We start from the raw sequence: 17,390 nt of genomic DNA on the forward strand, positions 1-17,390 counted from the left end.
TGTATATGTCTCCTGTGTGGGCTTGTGAGGTTAGTTGGATAGCTTGCATTGTAGTAGCTTGTATTTGAGAAAATGTGGCGCAAAAGATTGTTGCATGCTTGTTTTCTGTTACTCGTTGTGTAGTGTTGGTGGGGTTACAGCCGGACAATGTTGTTTGAGTCCTAGGTGTATTTCAACTCCATTTTCAAATGTTTTTTGGGGGATACAAGAAGGGGCCAAAGCCCAAAAGGGAAAACTATAACATAACATTTTCGAATGTTTTTGCGTAGATTAGTTGTTTACCCTCCCATGTTAATGGTTTGTCATTAGCTATGGAGTTTTCAGGAGAGTTGAAAGAAGGAAGATTTAGGTGACCTTACACATTTGATTTCCTTTCCGGGCAAGCAGCGTATGTCTGGATGAGTTATGGTTTGCGAAGAGGACAGTGATTGTGAAATGGTTTACTCCCCAGAAATTCCAATGATTATGTGCTTTGCCTTTTTTGGCAGTCCACAGAAGGAGAAGCAGCAGCTTGCAATGTTACGTAACTGTTTTGGTTATGGATTTTTCATTCTATTATCATCTGGGAAAGGCTGCTTTTAAAACCATCAAATGGCTTGAATGGTCTTATTTCTCTCTGGCTCGTAACCGTATCTTATGGTTATTCTACATTATTGGATTATGTGGTTATGCATCAAATTTCTGGCTTCTTTCTTCCGGCCCCTGAAATTTGTAAATCGTGACTGCAATTCTGTTCTGAATTGGTTGATCTTTGACTGCAATACTGTTCCAAATTAGTTGATGGGACGATCAACAATGTCGTGGGATACGAAAACCACAAATAACTGGGGATCTGTTTGTTCTGGGGTCTACTTTTCTGATGATTTTTTCCCCGTCCATGGGGGTTTTCTGTTCTTTAGTTGAGAGTTGTGGTGGTTGTGGTTGGGCTTATTTCAATGGTTGTGGTTAAGTGTTGCAGGTGGGTCTTTCCTATATTGTATATAATTCTGTTTGGTGTAATTTCATGTTTCGTGAAACATATTCTGTTGATTAAACCAGAAACAAGAAGAAATGAATATCTGATGCGAGTCTAAATCATAATTGAGTCTCCCCAGTTGATGAATTATGGAAATGAACAAAACCCTAATTACTCCGGTGTTCTTGCTTGTTTTTGTTGTTAATAGTTTGGTTTTGCTTACTATCCTTTCCCTTAATCTTCTTCACCCAATGAAAAGTTAAATTACGAGTATTAGTTTGATTTGGTGAAAAGGCTTTACAAGAAAAAGTTAGTACAAGATTTCCAATGTAATATCTGTGTAAAGTTGCGCATTCAAGATCAGTACATGTACCCGTACTTATCAGCAAATTTTTTGGGTTGGTACATCATTTAAACTTTCTCTAAGAAATCTTCCGAGTCATCGTATTTGGTTTCCTTTATAAAATTTTTTAGGGGGTGTTTCGGATGCGCTGTAAAAAGAACTTTTAAAAAAAAAGGTTTTTCAAGTTCAAATATAATGAAAATGAAAAATAATTTTTTATTTTTTTTTATACTGTTTAAAAGATCTCGATGAGATCTATCAAACAAAATTCATATTGGTAGGAAAATTATTTGTGTAAATACATGATTTTTGAGCTTGAAAAACCTTCTTTTTCAAAAAAGAAATTAAAAAAAAGAAAATGGAACACCTTCTTATAACCTGCACGGGGAAAGAAAATGCATATTGTCTCCGCCTAGTGGTTTTTTCTTTTTAGTTTTATCTTCTTTCTTTCTCTTTTTAAGATTTTTATATTTTGTTTTTGTACACTTTTCTTTTTCTGTGCATCCGAAATATAAAATATATTTGAAAAGGAGTTAACAGAGGTAAGCATAGGAAATATAAGTAAAAATAATTTCCTATGTAAAATTTAAGTTCAGTACATATCGATGTATGCATTATTGTCTGTTTCTATTATCACGTAATATTAATCTATTCAAAAAAGTTATTCTGAGCGAACTCTCCGAAATAAAAATCCCTCCGTAGTACAAGGGAAAACAAAAAAATTTCACTATCTTGTTTTGTGTTTTGGAGACTATGAAGATTACACGAGAAGAGTAACGAAGTTTTAGTATTAGCCAAATAATAACTAAATAAATGAAATAAGAAAAGCAAAGATTGAAAGAAAATATCCAACTCCTTGCAATTGTAAATATCCAAAAGTGTTTTCAATGATGAAAACAAAGATTTCAATAAATATTACGGTGATCATATTTGGATATCATATGAGTTGTCTTTAATGCATTAACAGAATAGGTCTTACCAGTCTGTTCGTTACCAATGCATAAATGACAACTGTTAATGATAACTCACACGATATCCTAATTATGGTCACCAAATTTTGCCATTTTTCTGCTAATCAATAAGTTGTAGATTATAATTTTTTTCTTTATTCTATTTTTTTTCGTATTTGCTAATTTTGTGCCAAAATTTTATGTATTATTGGTTCGTTTTGATGATAGGAATCAGAAATTTTTTTTTTTTTACTTTTATCCAATTTTTTTGAAAAATATGCAAGAAAAAACTCCAAAGTTGACTTTTTGGATTTTTTCTTGAATATTTTCAAAAATACTTGTGTAAAAGTTATAAATTTTTACGTTTTCGATTCCTTTCGTTGATACGAACCAAATACAAAAAAAAAAAAAAAAAAAAACCTAAATAAAGACAAAACAAAAAAGTTTTGTCCACAATTTTTAGATTAGTAGAAACACTAATCATCGAGATGAACGAATTGATATGCAATTCAACTGCAGATGAGCCCGGGTGGAACGAAAATTTATGGAAAGGAAGAGAGGAAGGATAAAATGTCTAGAGGGCCGATTTTTTTTTATACTCCTAAAATTCAAGTGTTCGAATCAGCTCGTGCACTTTAAAAAAAGAGAGGCCGAATTTTACATAAAAATTGGATGCTTGGTCAGGAAGAGTCTCATCTCAATCTCATGAAATGCATCACCATCTCAAAACCATGCTCTCCCCCACCCTACGGTGCGCCTGCTCCCAACCCACCTCCCTTCTCACTCCCAAATCAACCTTTTCCACTTCTTCTTCTTCACTGAACCACCCACAATGGTCCGGTCTCCACAACTGGAGAGATGGCCCGCTCAACCACAACCGGTTATGGGGACCCAACGGGCCCCAACCGCCGCCACCGTCATCAGTTGAGCCAGATGACGCCCCGCTGGAGTTGGGTTCTTGTTTAGCTGAGATGGGTGCTGTGGTTCTCAACACTGCTGACCCTTTAACCAAATCGAAGCTTTCTCACTTGGCTTATTCCCGCTGGCGCCAAGAAAATCTGCCTATTGGGGTTTGTGAACCTCCCCGTCAACCAGCTCGGCCTCCTAAGCCTCAATTGGTTAGTTTCTGTATGATTTTTATAGCCACTGATTGATTTATGTGCTTTGTCGAGGTTGGAAGTGGTTTTGCTCCAATGGGTCCTTTGAAATCTGATTGCTTATGTTATAGGGGTGAAAATGTGAAATGGGACTGAGCTCATGTGGTGTTTATGTAGTTGTTGTAACCTAGGTCACATAATTGTGTGCGTGAGCGTAAAAGCGTCATTGAAACACATACTGACCGTTTTGCGCTCACTGTAACACATACTGACCGTGTCATTACCGTATCAATATTATTAATTAAAACACAACTATTACAACTACTCCGTAGAATAGCGGCAAAAGTCCGAGTATAGTTCCACAGGGACAAGAGTACGTTATTGGATAAGTTTCAACTAGTTCCGATTTCAATTCAAGAACAAGTTTTAGGTTTTTGTTTTTGAATTTAAAACTAAGAAAACAAAATAAGTGCGGTTTTGAAAACAAGTGGAAAAAGTTTCTAGGGCTTTGAATCTGGTTTTCCCCTCGTAGCTTATTTTGCTTGGTTAAGAACTATTCATTCAAATCAATTCAAGATATTCACGGATAATCGATTGGCATAGATTATCTTCAAATAGCACAAGTCGTCTTACTAGCACGAGCCGTATCTAAGTATGGTTCGTTTAATAGCACGCCTTATCTTATAAAGCATTACCTATCTCAACCAACACCGTGAATCAATAATAAACCGTGTATGCAAGTGTTTATAGTCTAGAATACAAACACAAGAAGTTGATTTAATAGGAAGCATTCAAACCATTCATTCCAAAAATAAAATTATCCTTGAGTCATACAACCAATGTTTGAATGAATAATCCTTAAACACAAACAAAGTTCAAACTACTTGGAAAGAAACCTTCATCTAACCCTAGAATAGGAGATTAGCTGGACATCGGAGTTGAACCCATTGGAATTCAGATGAGAGCCGACATGGAGCTCTTCTCTTCTCTGATTTCCAGCCGTGGGTATCCTTTCTTCTTCTGTTCTGCGTGCGTCCTCCCCCCTCCTCTGCATTTTCTCCTCTTTTTTATTTTTTTCCTTTTATCTGTTTTTGTTGCCAACTTAAACAAAACCTTCTTTTCAATCCAAACCGATTTTATTTTCCTGTGATGAGCCGTGCAATGCTTTGTCTCTTCGGCCCCACCACTTAACTCATAAAAATTGGGCCCACCTTGAGATGAAAGTGTACGTTCAATTTTATGTTCAAAACTAGTATTGTTGGGCCCACCGATACATATATCAACTGAATTGTTCTGCCATTCATTTCACTTCCAATTTGATCGGTTTTAATGTATAAGCTTCCAAAACACCTACAAAACAAAAATCAAGCATTAAACTCCGAGTAACGATATTAGGGGGCGCTTATGTGAACATTTACGCGCCGATCACATACCAACCTACTAAAATTTGCAAGAGCGAGGATTGAGAGCGCAAGCCCGTTGCGAGAATTAAGAGTGAGGGTGTTGGGCATTTTGAAGGATTATGTGACTAAGGTTGTAAGCATAGACACTCTCTTGGGCTCTGAATCCAACCTCATGTGATTGGTTGTACAAGTTTTTATTTCTTGCATTGCTGTTTGGTGTTTTGTACTTGGTGTGCATGCTCTCTGTTAAGGGCAAAGGTTATGCTGATAGAACATTCATAAGTTTTTCTAGACTTCGAAAAGCTTATGATGGGGTGCCTAGAGGAATTAGATTGGTTGTCTGGTGAGAAAGGGAGTGACGAAACGGCACATCGATGTGATAAAGGAGACGTGTGATGGAATTTTGACTACAATTAAATCATGTCCAAACTATGAAGCATGAATACAGATACGGGATATGGACACGGCGATATGAGAAAATCTAGAAAAATAAGATAAGGGTACAACTAGGATACACTAGACTAAAATGTATTTTGATAATTTTATAACATTATATTACTCATAATCACAAGAACGGTGGTAAACTGTTTTTTTTAATGTTGTTTTCAAGTTCATTTGGTTACTTGCTTAGTTATTAAAATCTAAAACTCATAAACCTCATATGGATAAGGATATCCAATACACTCTAAAGAGTAAGTAAACTACCATAATTGTTTACTCTTCTTTATTCTTAACAATTTTACTCTTAACACTACGTAAGAAGTGCTGCAAGTTTGGTCTCATAAAAGTTTGGATACTTGATCTAGAGCATCTGAAAGTATCCGATACTCCAAAATACACAACTTTACTCTTTAACACTATGTAAGAAGTGCTGCAAGTTTGGTTTCATAAAAGTTTGGATACTTGATCCAGAGCATCTGAAAGTATCCGATACTCCAAAATACAAAACATTAATCTATATGTTGGGGATACTTTGGGATACATATATGGGAGTATCGGTCGAGTATTGGTATCTCATACGGACATGACTACCATCTAGAAGTATCCATGCTTCATAGCCTGCAAGATACGCAAATGAATTTCCAATCACTTAGGCTTATATCAAGGTTAGCCATGAGTCCTTATATTTATCTCAGTTAAGGAGTTGATTAGCTGGGACCTTAGTTACACGAAGCGGGAGCGGGAGTGGGAGCGGGGGCGGGGACAGGGGAGCGGATGATCACAGAAGTGTGAGAGCGCCATTGAGAGCGGTTAGGAAAAATTATTAAAATTATAAATATATTTTAGAATTTTATATTGTTAAATGTCAATATAAAAATATTATTCTACCACATAAAATATTACTATTAAAATTATAAGTTTCTAGTTATATTTCAACATTTTTATTGTAGCACATGATTACATGATAGAGCTCTTTGTGCATATTAAGTAGGCGTAAAAGTTAAGGGCATTAATATGACTCTAGAAGGTTAATATCAGATGTGCTTACTAACAAGATCAAAACAATTTTAAAGGTTCCAATTGCAACTTGAATCGTAAGTCTCTCAACCGTTTTTTGGGTGTAAGTTCCCATATAGGTAAGGAACGAGTTCCCGTCATCATTGGGACGGGTTTCTTGGAGTTTCCTTCGACTGGAACGCGGAAACGCGTTTCCGTCGAAGAAACGTGGGCATAGTTGAAGGTTCCTGCAACTAAGGCTGAGACCAGATGGGTTCTGTTATTGTTGTTGTTGTTGTAAAGGTGTTGACTAGATGTATGCTGGATAATGTTCATGGGTATATGTTGTTTGCAAGTAACATTGTCTTAGTAGATGAAACCAAAAGAGTAATTAAACTTGTATGTGCACTATACCTAAACGGGGAGCCTTTCTTTTTAAAACTAAAGTTGAGGGCCCAAAGTGGGTGATTGATTGAACTGGCCCAGGGCTGATTCTTGCGACAATTCTATACAAGATAGAATGTGAATTATTTGAAGTGTAACCAATATGTGGATGGTTATTTTGGTTGGTTGTGTGCTAAAACTTAGAGAGATAGAATTAGAAGTAACAATATTGAGACTAGTATATACTATGGCAGAGTGATATGGAATATTGGGGAGATTATTGTTACTGAAAATACTAGGCAGCGGGGATGCCAAAATTGATATGGGATGTGTTGTGTTGTGTTGGGAAATTGAGTTTATCCAATTTAATGTGATGTACAGCCCTTGAAGGATCAGAAGTAGAGAAAGATGATTTATGTATCTGACTCCAATTGATTGGGACATGTGGCTTGCTGTGTTCAGTTATTTTAATGGCCTTCATCATTCAAGTTTTACTTTTTCCTCATTTTTTCCTACCCTCGTCTCCAAGCATCTATACAGAATAAGTCCTAGATGATCTAGCAAGGGTTAATGGACCAAGTGGTTTTACTAAGGTCACAAAGAAAGGTTGCTGGAGTTTCATGATTTCTAAGATGTGGGTATGACCCGTTTGGAATGTCTAAGTTATTACTTAAGGGCTAAGGCCTTCTTTTCAATTAAATTCTGTGAGAAAGCAGGAAGAAGTTTTTGATGTATTCACATGGGTATTGGTTGGTTATTGCAGTGGTAGACTGGTTGTTATGCTCAGTGTTTCCTTTCTGGCCTGCTATTTGTCCTATTCCAGGTCTCCCCAAAGGAAATTCCAGCTCCCAAAAACTCTGGTTTGCCTCTTAATGCTTACATGCTGCATAATCTTGCTCATGTGGAGCTAAATGCTATTGACTTGGCATGGGATACTGTTGTCCGGTTTTCACCATATACTGAACTTCTTGGGGAGGGATTTTTTGCTGATTTTTCTCATGTGGCTGATGACGAGAGTCGCCATTTCAGTTGGTGTTGGCAAAGACTGGCAGAGCTTGGTTTCAGGTGAGAAGAGCTGTTACCTCTTAGCTCGTCTATTGCTGTTTTGGTTAATATGGCTTGTAAGTAATTCTGCCGCTCCTCCCCTTCCTCCTCCTTTTCCTTGTTTATGTTCAGCTACGGAGACATGCCAGCGCATAACCTTCTTTGGAGGGAGTGTGAGAAATCATCGGACAATGTTGCTGCACGTTTGGCTGCTATCCCACTAGTTCAGGTAATCTCTTCACTGGGGGAGAATTTTACATTCTAGCACCTCACTTGATTGCTTATACTTCTAAATGATGGTCTGTTTTACATGTTTCAATATAAGTGCCTTTAGTTTTCTATGGTATCAGTCATCGATTCTTCTTGGTTCATATCTTCTTGTATGAAATTAGTAATTCCAGTCTTGATATTGTAGGAAGCTAGGGGACTTGATGCTGGTCCTCGGCTTGTTCAGAAGTTAACCGGATTTGGAGATTGTAGGACATCGAAGATTGTGGCGAGAATTGCTGATGAAGAAGTCGCACATGTGGCAGTTGGTGTCTACTGGTTCGTCGCATTATGCCAAAAAATGGGCTGTGCTCCTTGCTCCACCTTTAAAGGTTTCGTTTCCTTCAGAATCCATTGACTATTCTTGTTTAGGTACCCACAAGTATATACCACAAGTTTTGTGGTTCTATTGTATTGCTTAGATTTTGTTTTCTGTGCATCAGACTTGTTAAAAGAATACAATGTGGAGCTGAAGGGGCCCTTCAACTATTCAGCTCGAGATGAAGCTGGAAATCCGCGGGAATGGTAAGAAAAATTAAGTTTCTTGGTTAACCATTTTATTGCCAAGACTTTAGCCCTTTGGGTATTTCTGTCGTTGCTTCTACAATGTAACTTTATCCATTTCAATTGGCAGAAATCTAATGTGCGCTCACATTCATTTCAATTCTGCGTGCACTGAAATTTCTGTGCCCATTATGTTGTCTAGGTACGATCCATCATCATCAGCAAATAACCAGGACAAGAAAGAGCAACTTTCTGAGGTATTACCTTGGACTATTATAAAGAGACAAAAAAAGAAAGACAAATGCCGGGTCAAATGTAATGGTCTATCAAAAAAGTGTCAAAATATGGTTACTACAAAAAATTGGAAGAGAACTCTATTTCACTGACCAAACAAAATTTGGAAAAATTGAGAGCTAAACAAGAATCCATATCATTGGATGTAAGATTTGCAATGTTTTGTCAGGTCTATGACAGGCTTGCATGCATAATCTCAATGGAGAAAGAGAACTCAAGTATGAATGCACCCACAGAGTGAAAATTGTTTCACAGATCAACTTTGGTTCTGGAACGTGCATTTGAAGATGTAAGCGTATGGGCTAAAAGCAAAAGATTGAATGTTCGCTGTTTTGTGGACATGCATCTCTACAGCAATCAGAGAAGTGAGTTGAATCATGTACATAGCCACAACGAGGCAGCTGGATAATCTCTCGTGCGAATTGCCCCCCACATTAGCCAGAGGTTCAAAAGGCGTGTCTGCGAGCTAGGCTTCTGGATTTCTTCATCTGCACCAGCCCTTACGAAGGCTTCTGGATTTCTTCATCTGCACCAGCCCTTACGAAGGCTTCTGGATTTCTTCATCTGCACCAGCCCTTCTTCGTAATATCTCTTCCTGATATGGTGGTGGTGTCGATATCGTACATTTTCGGACTTGGACACAGGTACCCTACTTCTTTGCATAATCTTGCTGGGGCATAATATTAGATCCCGGAGGACAATCGGAATCACAATGAGATAAGTTGTTTTTAAACCATTCTGCTCTTTTAATGGCTGTTTTCAAACAAGAAATTGATTTTATGTATCCATGTAGCCGGTGATGTAGCCTCTTCAATGTTTTCAAACTTCAGTTTCAAACCGGATTCGCAAAACAATATTGACTGAGGGCATAGATTCTCTCCTTGTTAATACAAGGTAGACCTGGTTGTGGGAGAATAATTCATTTTCAACCTGATTGGTGAAAATTGCGGGACCCATTACTTTCGTGTTGATAAGTTAGGGAACAAAATGACATTTCGTGTACAAAGTTCCAAATTAATATAACACATCCAAATTTACTCGAAAGTTCAATTCAAGCATATGTAAAACGCATGTACAACACAACCCACAAAAAAAAAAAAAAACTTATTGGCATGTACAAAACCACCGGTGCTACTGGCCTAGCTATTAGGACTACCAACACCACCTTCAGAGCCACCACAGCCTTCACATTCACTGTCCAACACTTGCCTCCTTCCCAGTCTCTCCCCTTTGTTCCCCTTCGTTTCGGGTTTCGTCCTCCTCCCCAATTACAAGCTGTTTAGTTGTTTGTGCAATCTCAGCTATCGTCTCCGCAATTGCTTCCAGTACCCCGCCTCCGCCTTCCTCTTCTCCCCTTGTTTCATCCTTTTGTCCCGTGCTTTCGTCTTCTGGTGCTACCTCAAAGAACTCCTCCACAGTTTCAGTAGGTTTCTGTATTGCTTCCTCTGCTACGCCCTTTGATTCTTCACCGGTTTCTTGGTCTCCAGTTTGTCCCTGCTAAAGCTCCATCAATAACAAGAAAGATAAACATGTAGGTTAGATATAAGGGACTTTGTTCAGCCTAATGATGCTACTAGTCCATTGTAATGTTGGTTGATTCCCTAGTCACAATTTTCTAAACTCGAGAGAGAACGACTATAGGCAATTGACAAAGTAGATGGATATTGAGTTCTTGATACAATTCAATCCTTTTCAACTAAATCACTTGAGTACATCACCAAATGAACTCCACTGAAACAAACCCATCATTTTGTGATCTCTTTTAATCTATAAAAAGGGCAGACCCAGTGCACAAAGCTTCCGTATATGCAGGATATGTGGGATCTGGAAAGCAATGGCGGAGCCAAGAATTGAAGTAGGAATTGAAGTCGAAGGGGCGACCATGAAAGCAATTGAAGTTGAAGGGGTTGAACTATGAAAGAAATTTTCGTGCCATAAAAGAGGTGATACCATTGGGGTTTCAGTTACCTTTGATTGAGCAGCTCTCCTAGCTTCCAATTCCCTCTCAGCCTCCACCTTCTTCCTCGCCGCATACTCCTTGGCACTTTCCTCCACCGCCACCACCTTATCCGTCACAATCCCCACCTTCTCCCCGGTATACTGCGCCGCCTTCTGGACCCCGTGCACCGCCACATCCTTCGCTGCCACTGCCTTCTCCCCCGCATACCCTGCCACTCCCTTAGCCACGTCCACCGTCTTCTTCGTCGCCTCAACCGTCATCTCAGAAGCATACTCCACCGCTCCCCATCCCGCCACCACCGCCCTCTCCTTCACCTCCACCGCCTTCTCCCCCGTGTAACTCCCCACTTTCTTTGCCGTCCCCACCGTCGCTTCCTTCGCCCTCTCCGCCACCGATGGTACCTTCTCCTTCACCTCCTCCGCCTTCTGCCCTGCCGATTCCTTCACCTAAGTGCCAAGAAAAAAAGAAGGTTACGAGTGCAACTCTTCTTTAATGTATGTTGAGAGGTGCTAATCTAACTATTTTAACATTACCAATCAAGAAAAAAAAATAAAAATTCCTTCACCTGCTCCTCCGTTTGGGCGGCTTCTTGTGCTTTTTCGGCGGCGGTGTCTTTAACGGCGCTGCCCTTTTCCGCGACGAATCCTGTTGTTTTATGGACACTTTGGACGATTGTGTCCTTGGCTTGGGCACCCTTTTCCGTCGCGATGGAAGCAGCGGCGCCGAAGCAGTGAATCACCGATTCCTTGGCTTTCTCCAAGGCCGACGAGGGGGAACCGGTTGCCTTGTTGTACCGTTCTTCGGCCGCCCGAATTGCATTCATTGAATTCTGTTGTGCAGTTTGTCTGTACTTGGAAATATCTTCCGTCGAAAGCGATCCTCTCTCCTCTCCTAAACTTTCCTCTTCCCTCTCTCTTCCCTTATCTCTCTCCTCCTCAGTTTGATCAAGTGCTTTTCCAGAATCCATTTCTCTCTCTCCTCTCTGTTCCTCTTGTTCTTGCGCCATATCACCACTTCCCTTTTTCCTCAGGTTCTCCTGCTCTCTCTCCTCTGTTTCACCTTCTTTTTGAAAACCCATTTCTCTCTGGTTCTCTGCTTCCTGTTCTTTTTTCTTATCAGCTCCTTCAGCCTCCTTCCCTGAACCCATATTTACACTCATTTCTTTATCATCACCAAAAGACCCTTCCTCTCCCTCTTCTCTTTTTCTCTCTTCGCCAGAGCCAGCGCCACGGCCACCGCGTATGTCGGACCCTTTGACTTTCTCGACGAGAGACTCGAAATGGCTCGTCAACTGGGGCACTGTTTCTCTCTGAACCTCTCCTCTGTGATGTTCTTCTGGGACATCTTCTCTCCAAGTTTTCTCGGAAGCCATTATTGGATTCTTCCTCTTTTGCTTTCGTTTTCCTTTCAAATTGTGAGTGTTGTTATCGAGTGCAAGTTGTGAAGAAGAACGGGTTAATAATGAAAAACCAGAGTGAGGAGGGGTTGTGAGTGGCGGTTTGAGGTGGTAGACGTGGAGGTTTGGGAGGGCGTTTGTGCCACGTGTTTGGGCTGGGGAGCGTCTGAGGTTGGTGACTCAGCTGTCTCTCTTTTTGTGGGATTTATGTGTCACCTAGGCTTATCCGTTACAAGTAGTAGTACTCCTTATCATTTTTGTACTGTACTTGTAATCCAACTAGAATTAGTTTAGGTTTTCTTCTATGCTCAGTTTGGATGGCAAGAATTTTGAAGAGGAATGAGAATATCATATCATACTTCCATGATTCCGACGTTTAGGAGAAACATGAATAGGAATGTGATGTTACACCCTCAGGATACCCTTAGGATTTCCATGTTTGGAAAAAACAAGAATATAATTATAATTTCTGACGACACATCCGACCAAGAATCACATTACCAGATGGAGTGAGAATCCGATCCCTCCCTTTTTTTTTTTTTTGCCACAACAATAACAGATGATATTATTAAAAATTCCAACCAAAACATCAAACGGAAGACTCGTCCCTAGAAAGAGGATCAAGCAACCACAACGGAGGGGACTCAGTCCAACAACTATACCCCAAACCACAAAAACCTTCATCAGCTAAAACATGAGCAACATTATTAACGGTCCTACGAACAAAGGAAAAACTGCAACAATGAAAATTATTACTCAAAACCTGAACATCATGAGTAACGACTTCCACCTCTTGACTAACTGCAGCCTGACCATTGAGCATATTCATGAGCAATTGAGCATCACTCTCCAAAATAACAGACCCCAAACTGAGTTGAGATCCCAACAAAATACCCTGCCTAATTGCCAAGGCTTCTGCAACCAATGAACTCGCGCACCACTGAAAAAATCCCATAGAAGCAGCAACAAAATAGCCTCGAAAATCCCTAATTCCACCCCCCCCCCCCCCCCCCCCCCCCCCCCCTCCTCATCAACCCTTTCTTCCAAGACCCATCCACATTAATCTTAAAAGTACCAGCTGGAAGCCTTTGCCACGAACTAAGTCTTCCTTCCCCCACACGATATTACCGGTGCAGGACCCAAGGAGTTCGCAGATAAGAACTCTTGCAAATACTCCACAGCCCGCTTACATACCATCCCAGGGAGAGAATCTTAGATTCTTGGCTCAATAAAAGAAAAAGAAATATTGACTTAATTTTCAAAAAAAAAAATTGATTCCTACATAAGATTACTAAATTAATTCAAACATTGAAATGAAATTACTCCAGGTATTGTATTCATAGGAATTTCATTCCTAGTAAACATATTCCTATTCCCCCTCGATAAAATTCCTAGGAATTTGATTCCTAGTAATCACATTTCCTATTCCTACTGAAGATTTCGGTCATCTAAACTAAGCCTTTCTATAGAAAAAAAAAAGTGGGGAAGGGGCGACGTAGCAACGTTTTCTTGGATGTGATCGTAAGGACTCTAGACCTATGGCTGGAGCTTCCAAAGGAGACCCAAAATCCATAAATCGCATTGCTTCCCAAGGCCGAATAAGGCAATATACGGATCATAAGATTCGAACGAAAGCGAGGGAGCGTTGACACGCCTAGAACCCATGACCCCATGAAAGCCGAACTCAAGTAACCCATGGCCATCTTGCCTACCACCCCCATGCCCCTTAACAACCCATGCCCAATTTTTTTCTGTCGGAGTTGTAAAATTGAGTTTCTAATAACTCTAAATTGAACTCAAGGAGAACTGTATGCACTTCAGAGCTGTGTTTCCGTCTGAAGCCAATGTACTTGTAAATATTTTGGCAAAGAAGTTTGCTACGGGGCAACAAAATTTTGGAAAAAAATTAAAAATTTCTTTAGCCATACCCAAAAAATGGCCGACATTTTGCCAAAAAAGCAATAATGTTGGTGCAATGGTGCATTTTCATTTGGAATACATTTTTTTTGATATAATTTTCTTTCTATCTCATTTTCAATTAACTTTCGTCAACTATTATTCTCCATCTACCATCCTTCATTCGCTATTTTCCATTCTCTGTGCTTTTTCTCCATTCAACAGAATCAACACTACCATGTACCATTCTCCATTCATCTCTATGAATAACGAATTATGTACAAAACATATTTCTTTGCTTCTCAATATATATACTATAATTATCCTCTCTTTTTTTCTTTTCTTTTTTTCTACAATGAACAAGTTTAAAAAACCTATTCTCGCAGAAGAAATTTCCAAATCTATATATTCTTCTTTATTGAATGAAGATAATACGACGATAACCCCAATAATGTCACTGGAGTATCACAATATGATGAAAAATTGATCAACAAGCTAAACACATTGGTTAACAATTGGGCAGACAATACTACCATCGTTATGTGGTATTTAAGAACATGATCACCAATAGGATAGAGCTAGGATTCAAAGTTTGAGGTGGCTCTCAAAAAGATCAATACAATCCCTCTGTTCCAAAAAGAATGTCTGATCCGTGAAATAGAGAACGTAAAAAAGATTATATTTATTCAATAAAATTCAAATATGTTTTTCAAAATTAAAAGAACATGTTGATATCAAGTATCAACATGATACTAATTTTTTTTGAACCACAATGCATTTTTAAGTTCTTGTTTTGCCGACCAAACAATTTGTTGGGATGAAAGCAAAATTTAATACAAAAAAGTACGTGTTCTAAAATTAATTAAATATAGTACTTAGAAATACATGTTTTCATAGGTTAATCATCAATCAACAATACTAAAAACATAACTACTAAAATTGGTTGGAATAGCAAAACAAAGGAGCGATTTATTGGTGGCACCTCAGGACCGGGGATGGCCTGTGCCATTGCCCCCTCCTAAAGGCTCTGCCCCTGATCACCAAACATGCTCACCACAGCATTATTGAAACGCGAAAAAAATGAAACAACGAAAGCAAGCTTTTCCAAAAAATACATAAAACAATGAAAGCAAGCAATGGTCACATGCAGCATGGAGGGTCTGTCTGTTCCCAATATGAAAACAAGTAAAAAATTCACCAAGACAAAATTAGGACTATGACGTTCTTATTGCCAATGTGCCTCGGAGCGGGGAGCAGGAGCCCTATTGAAAGATTATGTGATTAGGCTCCTATAACTCAAGGGGAACACGTAACTCAGCACACTGTTGCTTTTTCCTTCCAGGAGGGTACATCAAACTCACAAAGTCTAATGAGAAATGTTTGAATGAGAATGCAACAATTCTTGTCTAAATCCCTGCCCGCCTTATTAGACATCCCAGTCCGGTCATACCAGTCATTGGTATACATGTAACAAACCACTTGGTTTTTGAAACTGCAGCGCACCCAGAAAATTCATGAAAGATGCCTGACTGAAGGAAACAAACGAGACTAAGCAGATTAGAATTAGTAGAGAAGACATACGTACGCTCTTCTTTACGGTTCATGGGAGGGTTCATTAAGCTACCATCTTTGCATTGGCTAAAAATTTAGGCGTAGGGGATGCCGAAGTCATTTGTTACCTTAACCGTTGGAGGGGTATGCCGAAGGCAGGGATAGTGATTGGAGTGAGGTCATAACAAGGTAGATAGCAATGTTGGGTATTTAGGCATTGTTTTCCGGGGGGAAAAAAATAATAATGAAGCAGCATATATCGAAATGGCAATATTCATGTCGCTTGGCTCTTTTAAGTTTCACAATTAGGCTCCGTTTGTTTGGACATAAAATATTTTCCGGTAAAATGTTTTATCTATTTTCCAGTGTTTGGTTGTGTAAAAAATGAGGAAAACATTTTACATGTACCTATAGCATTATTGAGCAAGAAAACAAGACAATGAAAGCAAGCGACGGTCACAGCATGCAGGGTCTGTTCCCAATATGAAAACAAGTTCAAAATCAGAACTGTGTTGTTCTTCATGCCTTAGAGCGGGAGCAGAAAACTCCTAAGTCAAGAAAACATTCGACTGAGCACACCGTTCCCTTATCAGAGGATTCCAGATCTTACAATGTGTACCGAGACCCCTTTGAAGGGTGCGGCAACAACTGTGTGTTCTGTCGAACGCCCTCAAAATACAAGTGATTGCGGAAGCAGCTTTCATCGGTATACATGTTACAAACGACGTGGTTTTTGAAACTACGGTATCGAGAACATCCAGCAGAGAAGCCTGACTGAAGGAAACAAACGAGACTAACAAGTGGAGTAGGATAAGTGGAGAAGACATACGCTCTTCTTTACGCTTCATGGGAGGGCACTTCAAGCTACCATCTTCGATCGAGCTAGCTAAAAAAATTAGGCGAAGAAGAGCAATGTTGGGTATTTTAGGCACATTGTTTTCTGGAAACGAAGCAGCATCGAAACGGTCGTATTTATATCACTTGGCTGGCTGAGCTCTTTCGAGTTTCCAGGCAATTAATGTTAATTCCTGAGGCTTTCAATGTCAGTTATAAGTATATTGTACAATTTACAAGTTTAATTGATGATCTAATGAAATACCATCACCCTGCACCCTACCTGTTTTGATTAGTATTAAGATTCTACAAGTACTATAATTAGTTAAATTTCCAATCTCTTTCAACAAAATACAAATGCCCGATCGGAAATGGCAAATGTCGTTTTACTGACGGCCCAGGATTCTTATTCGCTTGTGCGAAACCCAACGCCACTGGGGCTACCAAGACCACCTTCAGAGCCACCACAACCTTCACATTCACTGTCCAACACTTCCCTCCTTCCCGGTCTCTTCCAATTGTTCCCCTTCGTTTCTAGCGCGGGACCAAAGGATGAAACGTGGGGGTAAGAGGAAGGCGGAGGCAAGGTAGTACCTTGCCTCCGCCTTCCTCTTACCCCATTGTTTCATCCTTTGGTCCCACGCTTTCATCTTCCGGTGCTGCCTCAAAGAACTCCTCCACAGTTTCAGCAAGTTTCTGTATATTACTTCCTGTGCTACGCCTCCGGTTTCTCCCTGTTAAAGCTCCATCAACAGGAAGAAAGATACACGTGCAGGTTAGATAATTAAACTGGAAATTAAATTGCTCATCATAATGATGCAAATAGGCCATGCTAATGTGGGTCGTTGATTCGTACATGGTAATGAAATTTCCCAGTCACAACTAACAATCATCTAAAGCTCTTTTCCACCAAATGATTATACAGTAGATATTTTCAATTGTTTTACTTTGAGTTAGTGAAACCTTACATAATTTCTCTCAAGGTAGTTTGTTCATCTTCTACATATTGGGTGAGGAGTTCTTTGAAGGAGTTCGAAGGCGAGCGATAAGGGGTTGTTCTAAAGGAGGAGTCCTG

General features: G+C 39.5%; 3 protein-coding genes across 3 annotated transcripts; 1 reads left to right on the plus strand and 2 right to left on the minus strand.

Moving 5' to 3' along the window:
- Window positions 1–2,779: 2,779 nt before the first annotated feature.
- LOC131321736 (uncharacterized) lies at window positions 2,780–9,631 on the plus strand. The gene is made up of 7 exons (XM_058352646.1): window positions 2,780–3,366; window positions 7,393–7,634; window positions 7,746–7,842; window positions 8,029–8,212; window positions 8,324–8,405; window positions 8,587–8,641; window positions 8,848–9,631. Exons 1-7 carry the CDS (start codon window positions 2,959–2,961, stop codon window positions 8,917–8,919), a joined length of 1,140 nt encoding a protein of 379 aa, XP_058208629.1. The 5' UTR covers window positions 2,780–2,958; the 3' UTR covers window positions 8,920–9,631.
- On the minus strand, window positions 9,384–13,947 carry LOC131321735 (seed biotin-containing protein SBP65). Its single transcript, XM_058352645.1, has 4 exons — window positions 13,229–13,947; window positions 11,204–12,562; window positions 10,647–11,084; window positions 9,384–10,172 (listed from the first exon to the last, which is right to left on the minus strand). Exons 2-4 carry the CDS (start codon window positions 12,008–12,010, stop codon window positions 9,870–9,872), a joined length of 1,548 nt encoding a protein of 515 aa, XP_058208628.1. The 5' UTR covers window positions 12,011–12,562; window positions 13,229–13,947; the 3' UTR covers window positions 9,384–9,869.
- Window positions 12,624–13,231, minus strand: LOC131323663 (uncharacterized). The gene is made up of 2 exons (XM_058355509.1): window positions 13,163–13,231; window positions 12,624–12,974 (listed from the first exon to the last, which is right to left on the minus strand). The coding sequence occupies exons 1-2, from the start codon at window positions 13,229–13,231 to the stop codon at window positions 12,624–12,626; spliced, it is 420 nt and encodes a 139-aa protein (XP_058211492.1).
- Window positions 13,948–17,390: the final 3,443 nt, after the last annotated feature.

This window comes from Rhododendron vialii, chromosome 4a (genome assembly GCF_030253575.1).
Source record: "Rhododendron vialii isolate Sample 1 chromosome 4a, ASM3025357v1".
In the NCBI taxonomy this organism is placed as follows: Eukaryota; Viridiplantae; Streptophyta; class Magnoliopsida; order Ericales; family Ericaceae; genus Rhododendron; species Rhododendron vialii.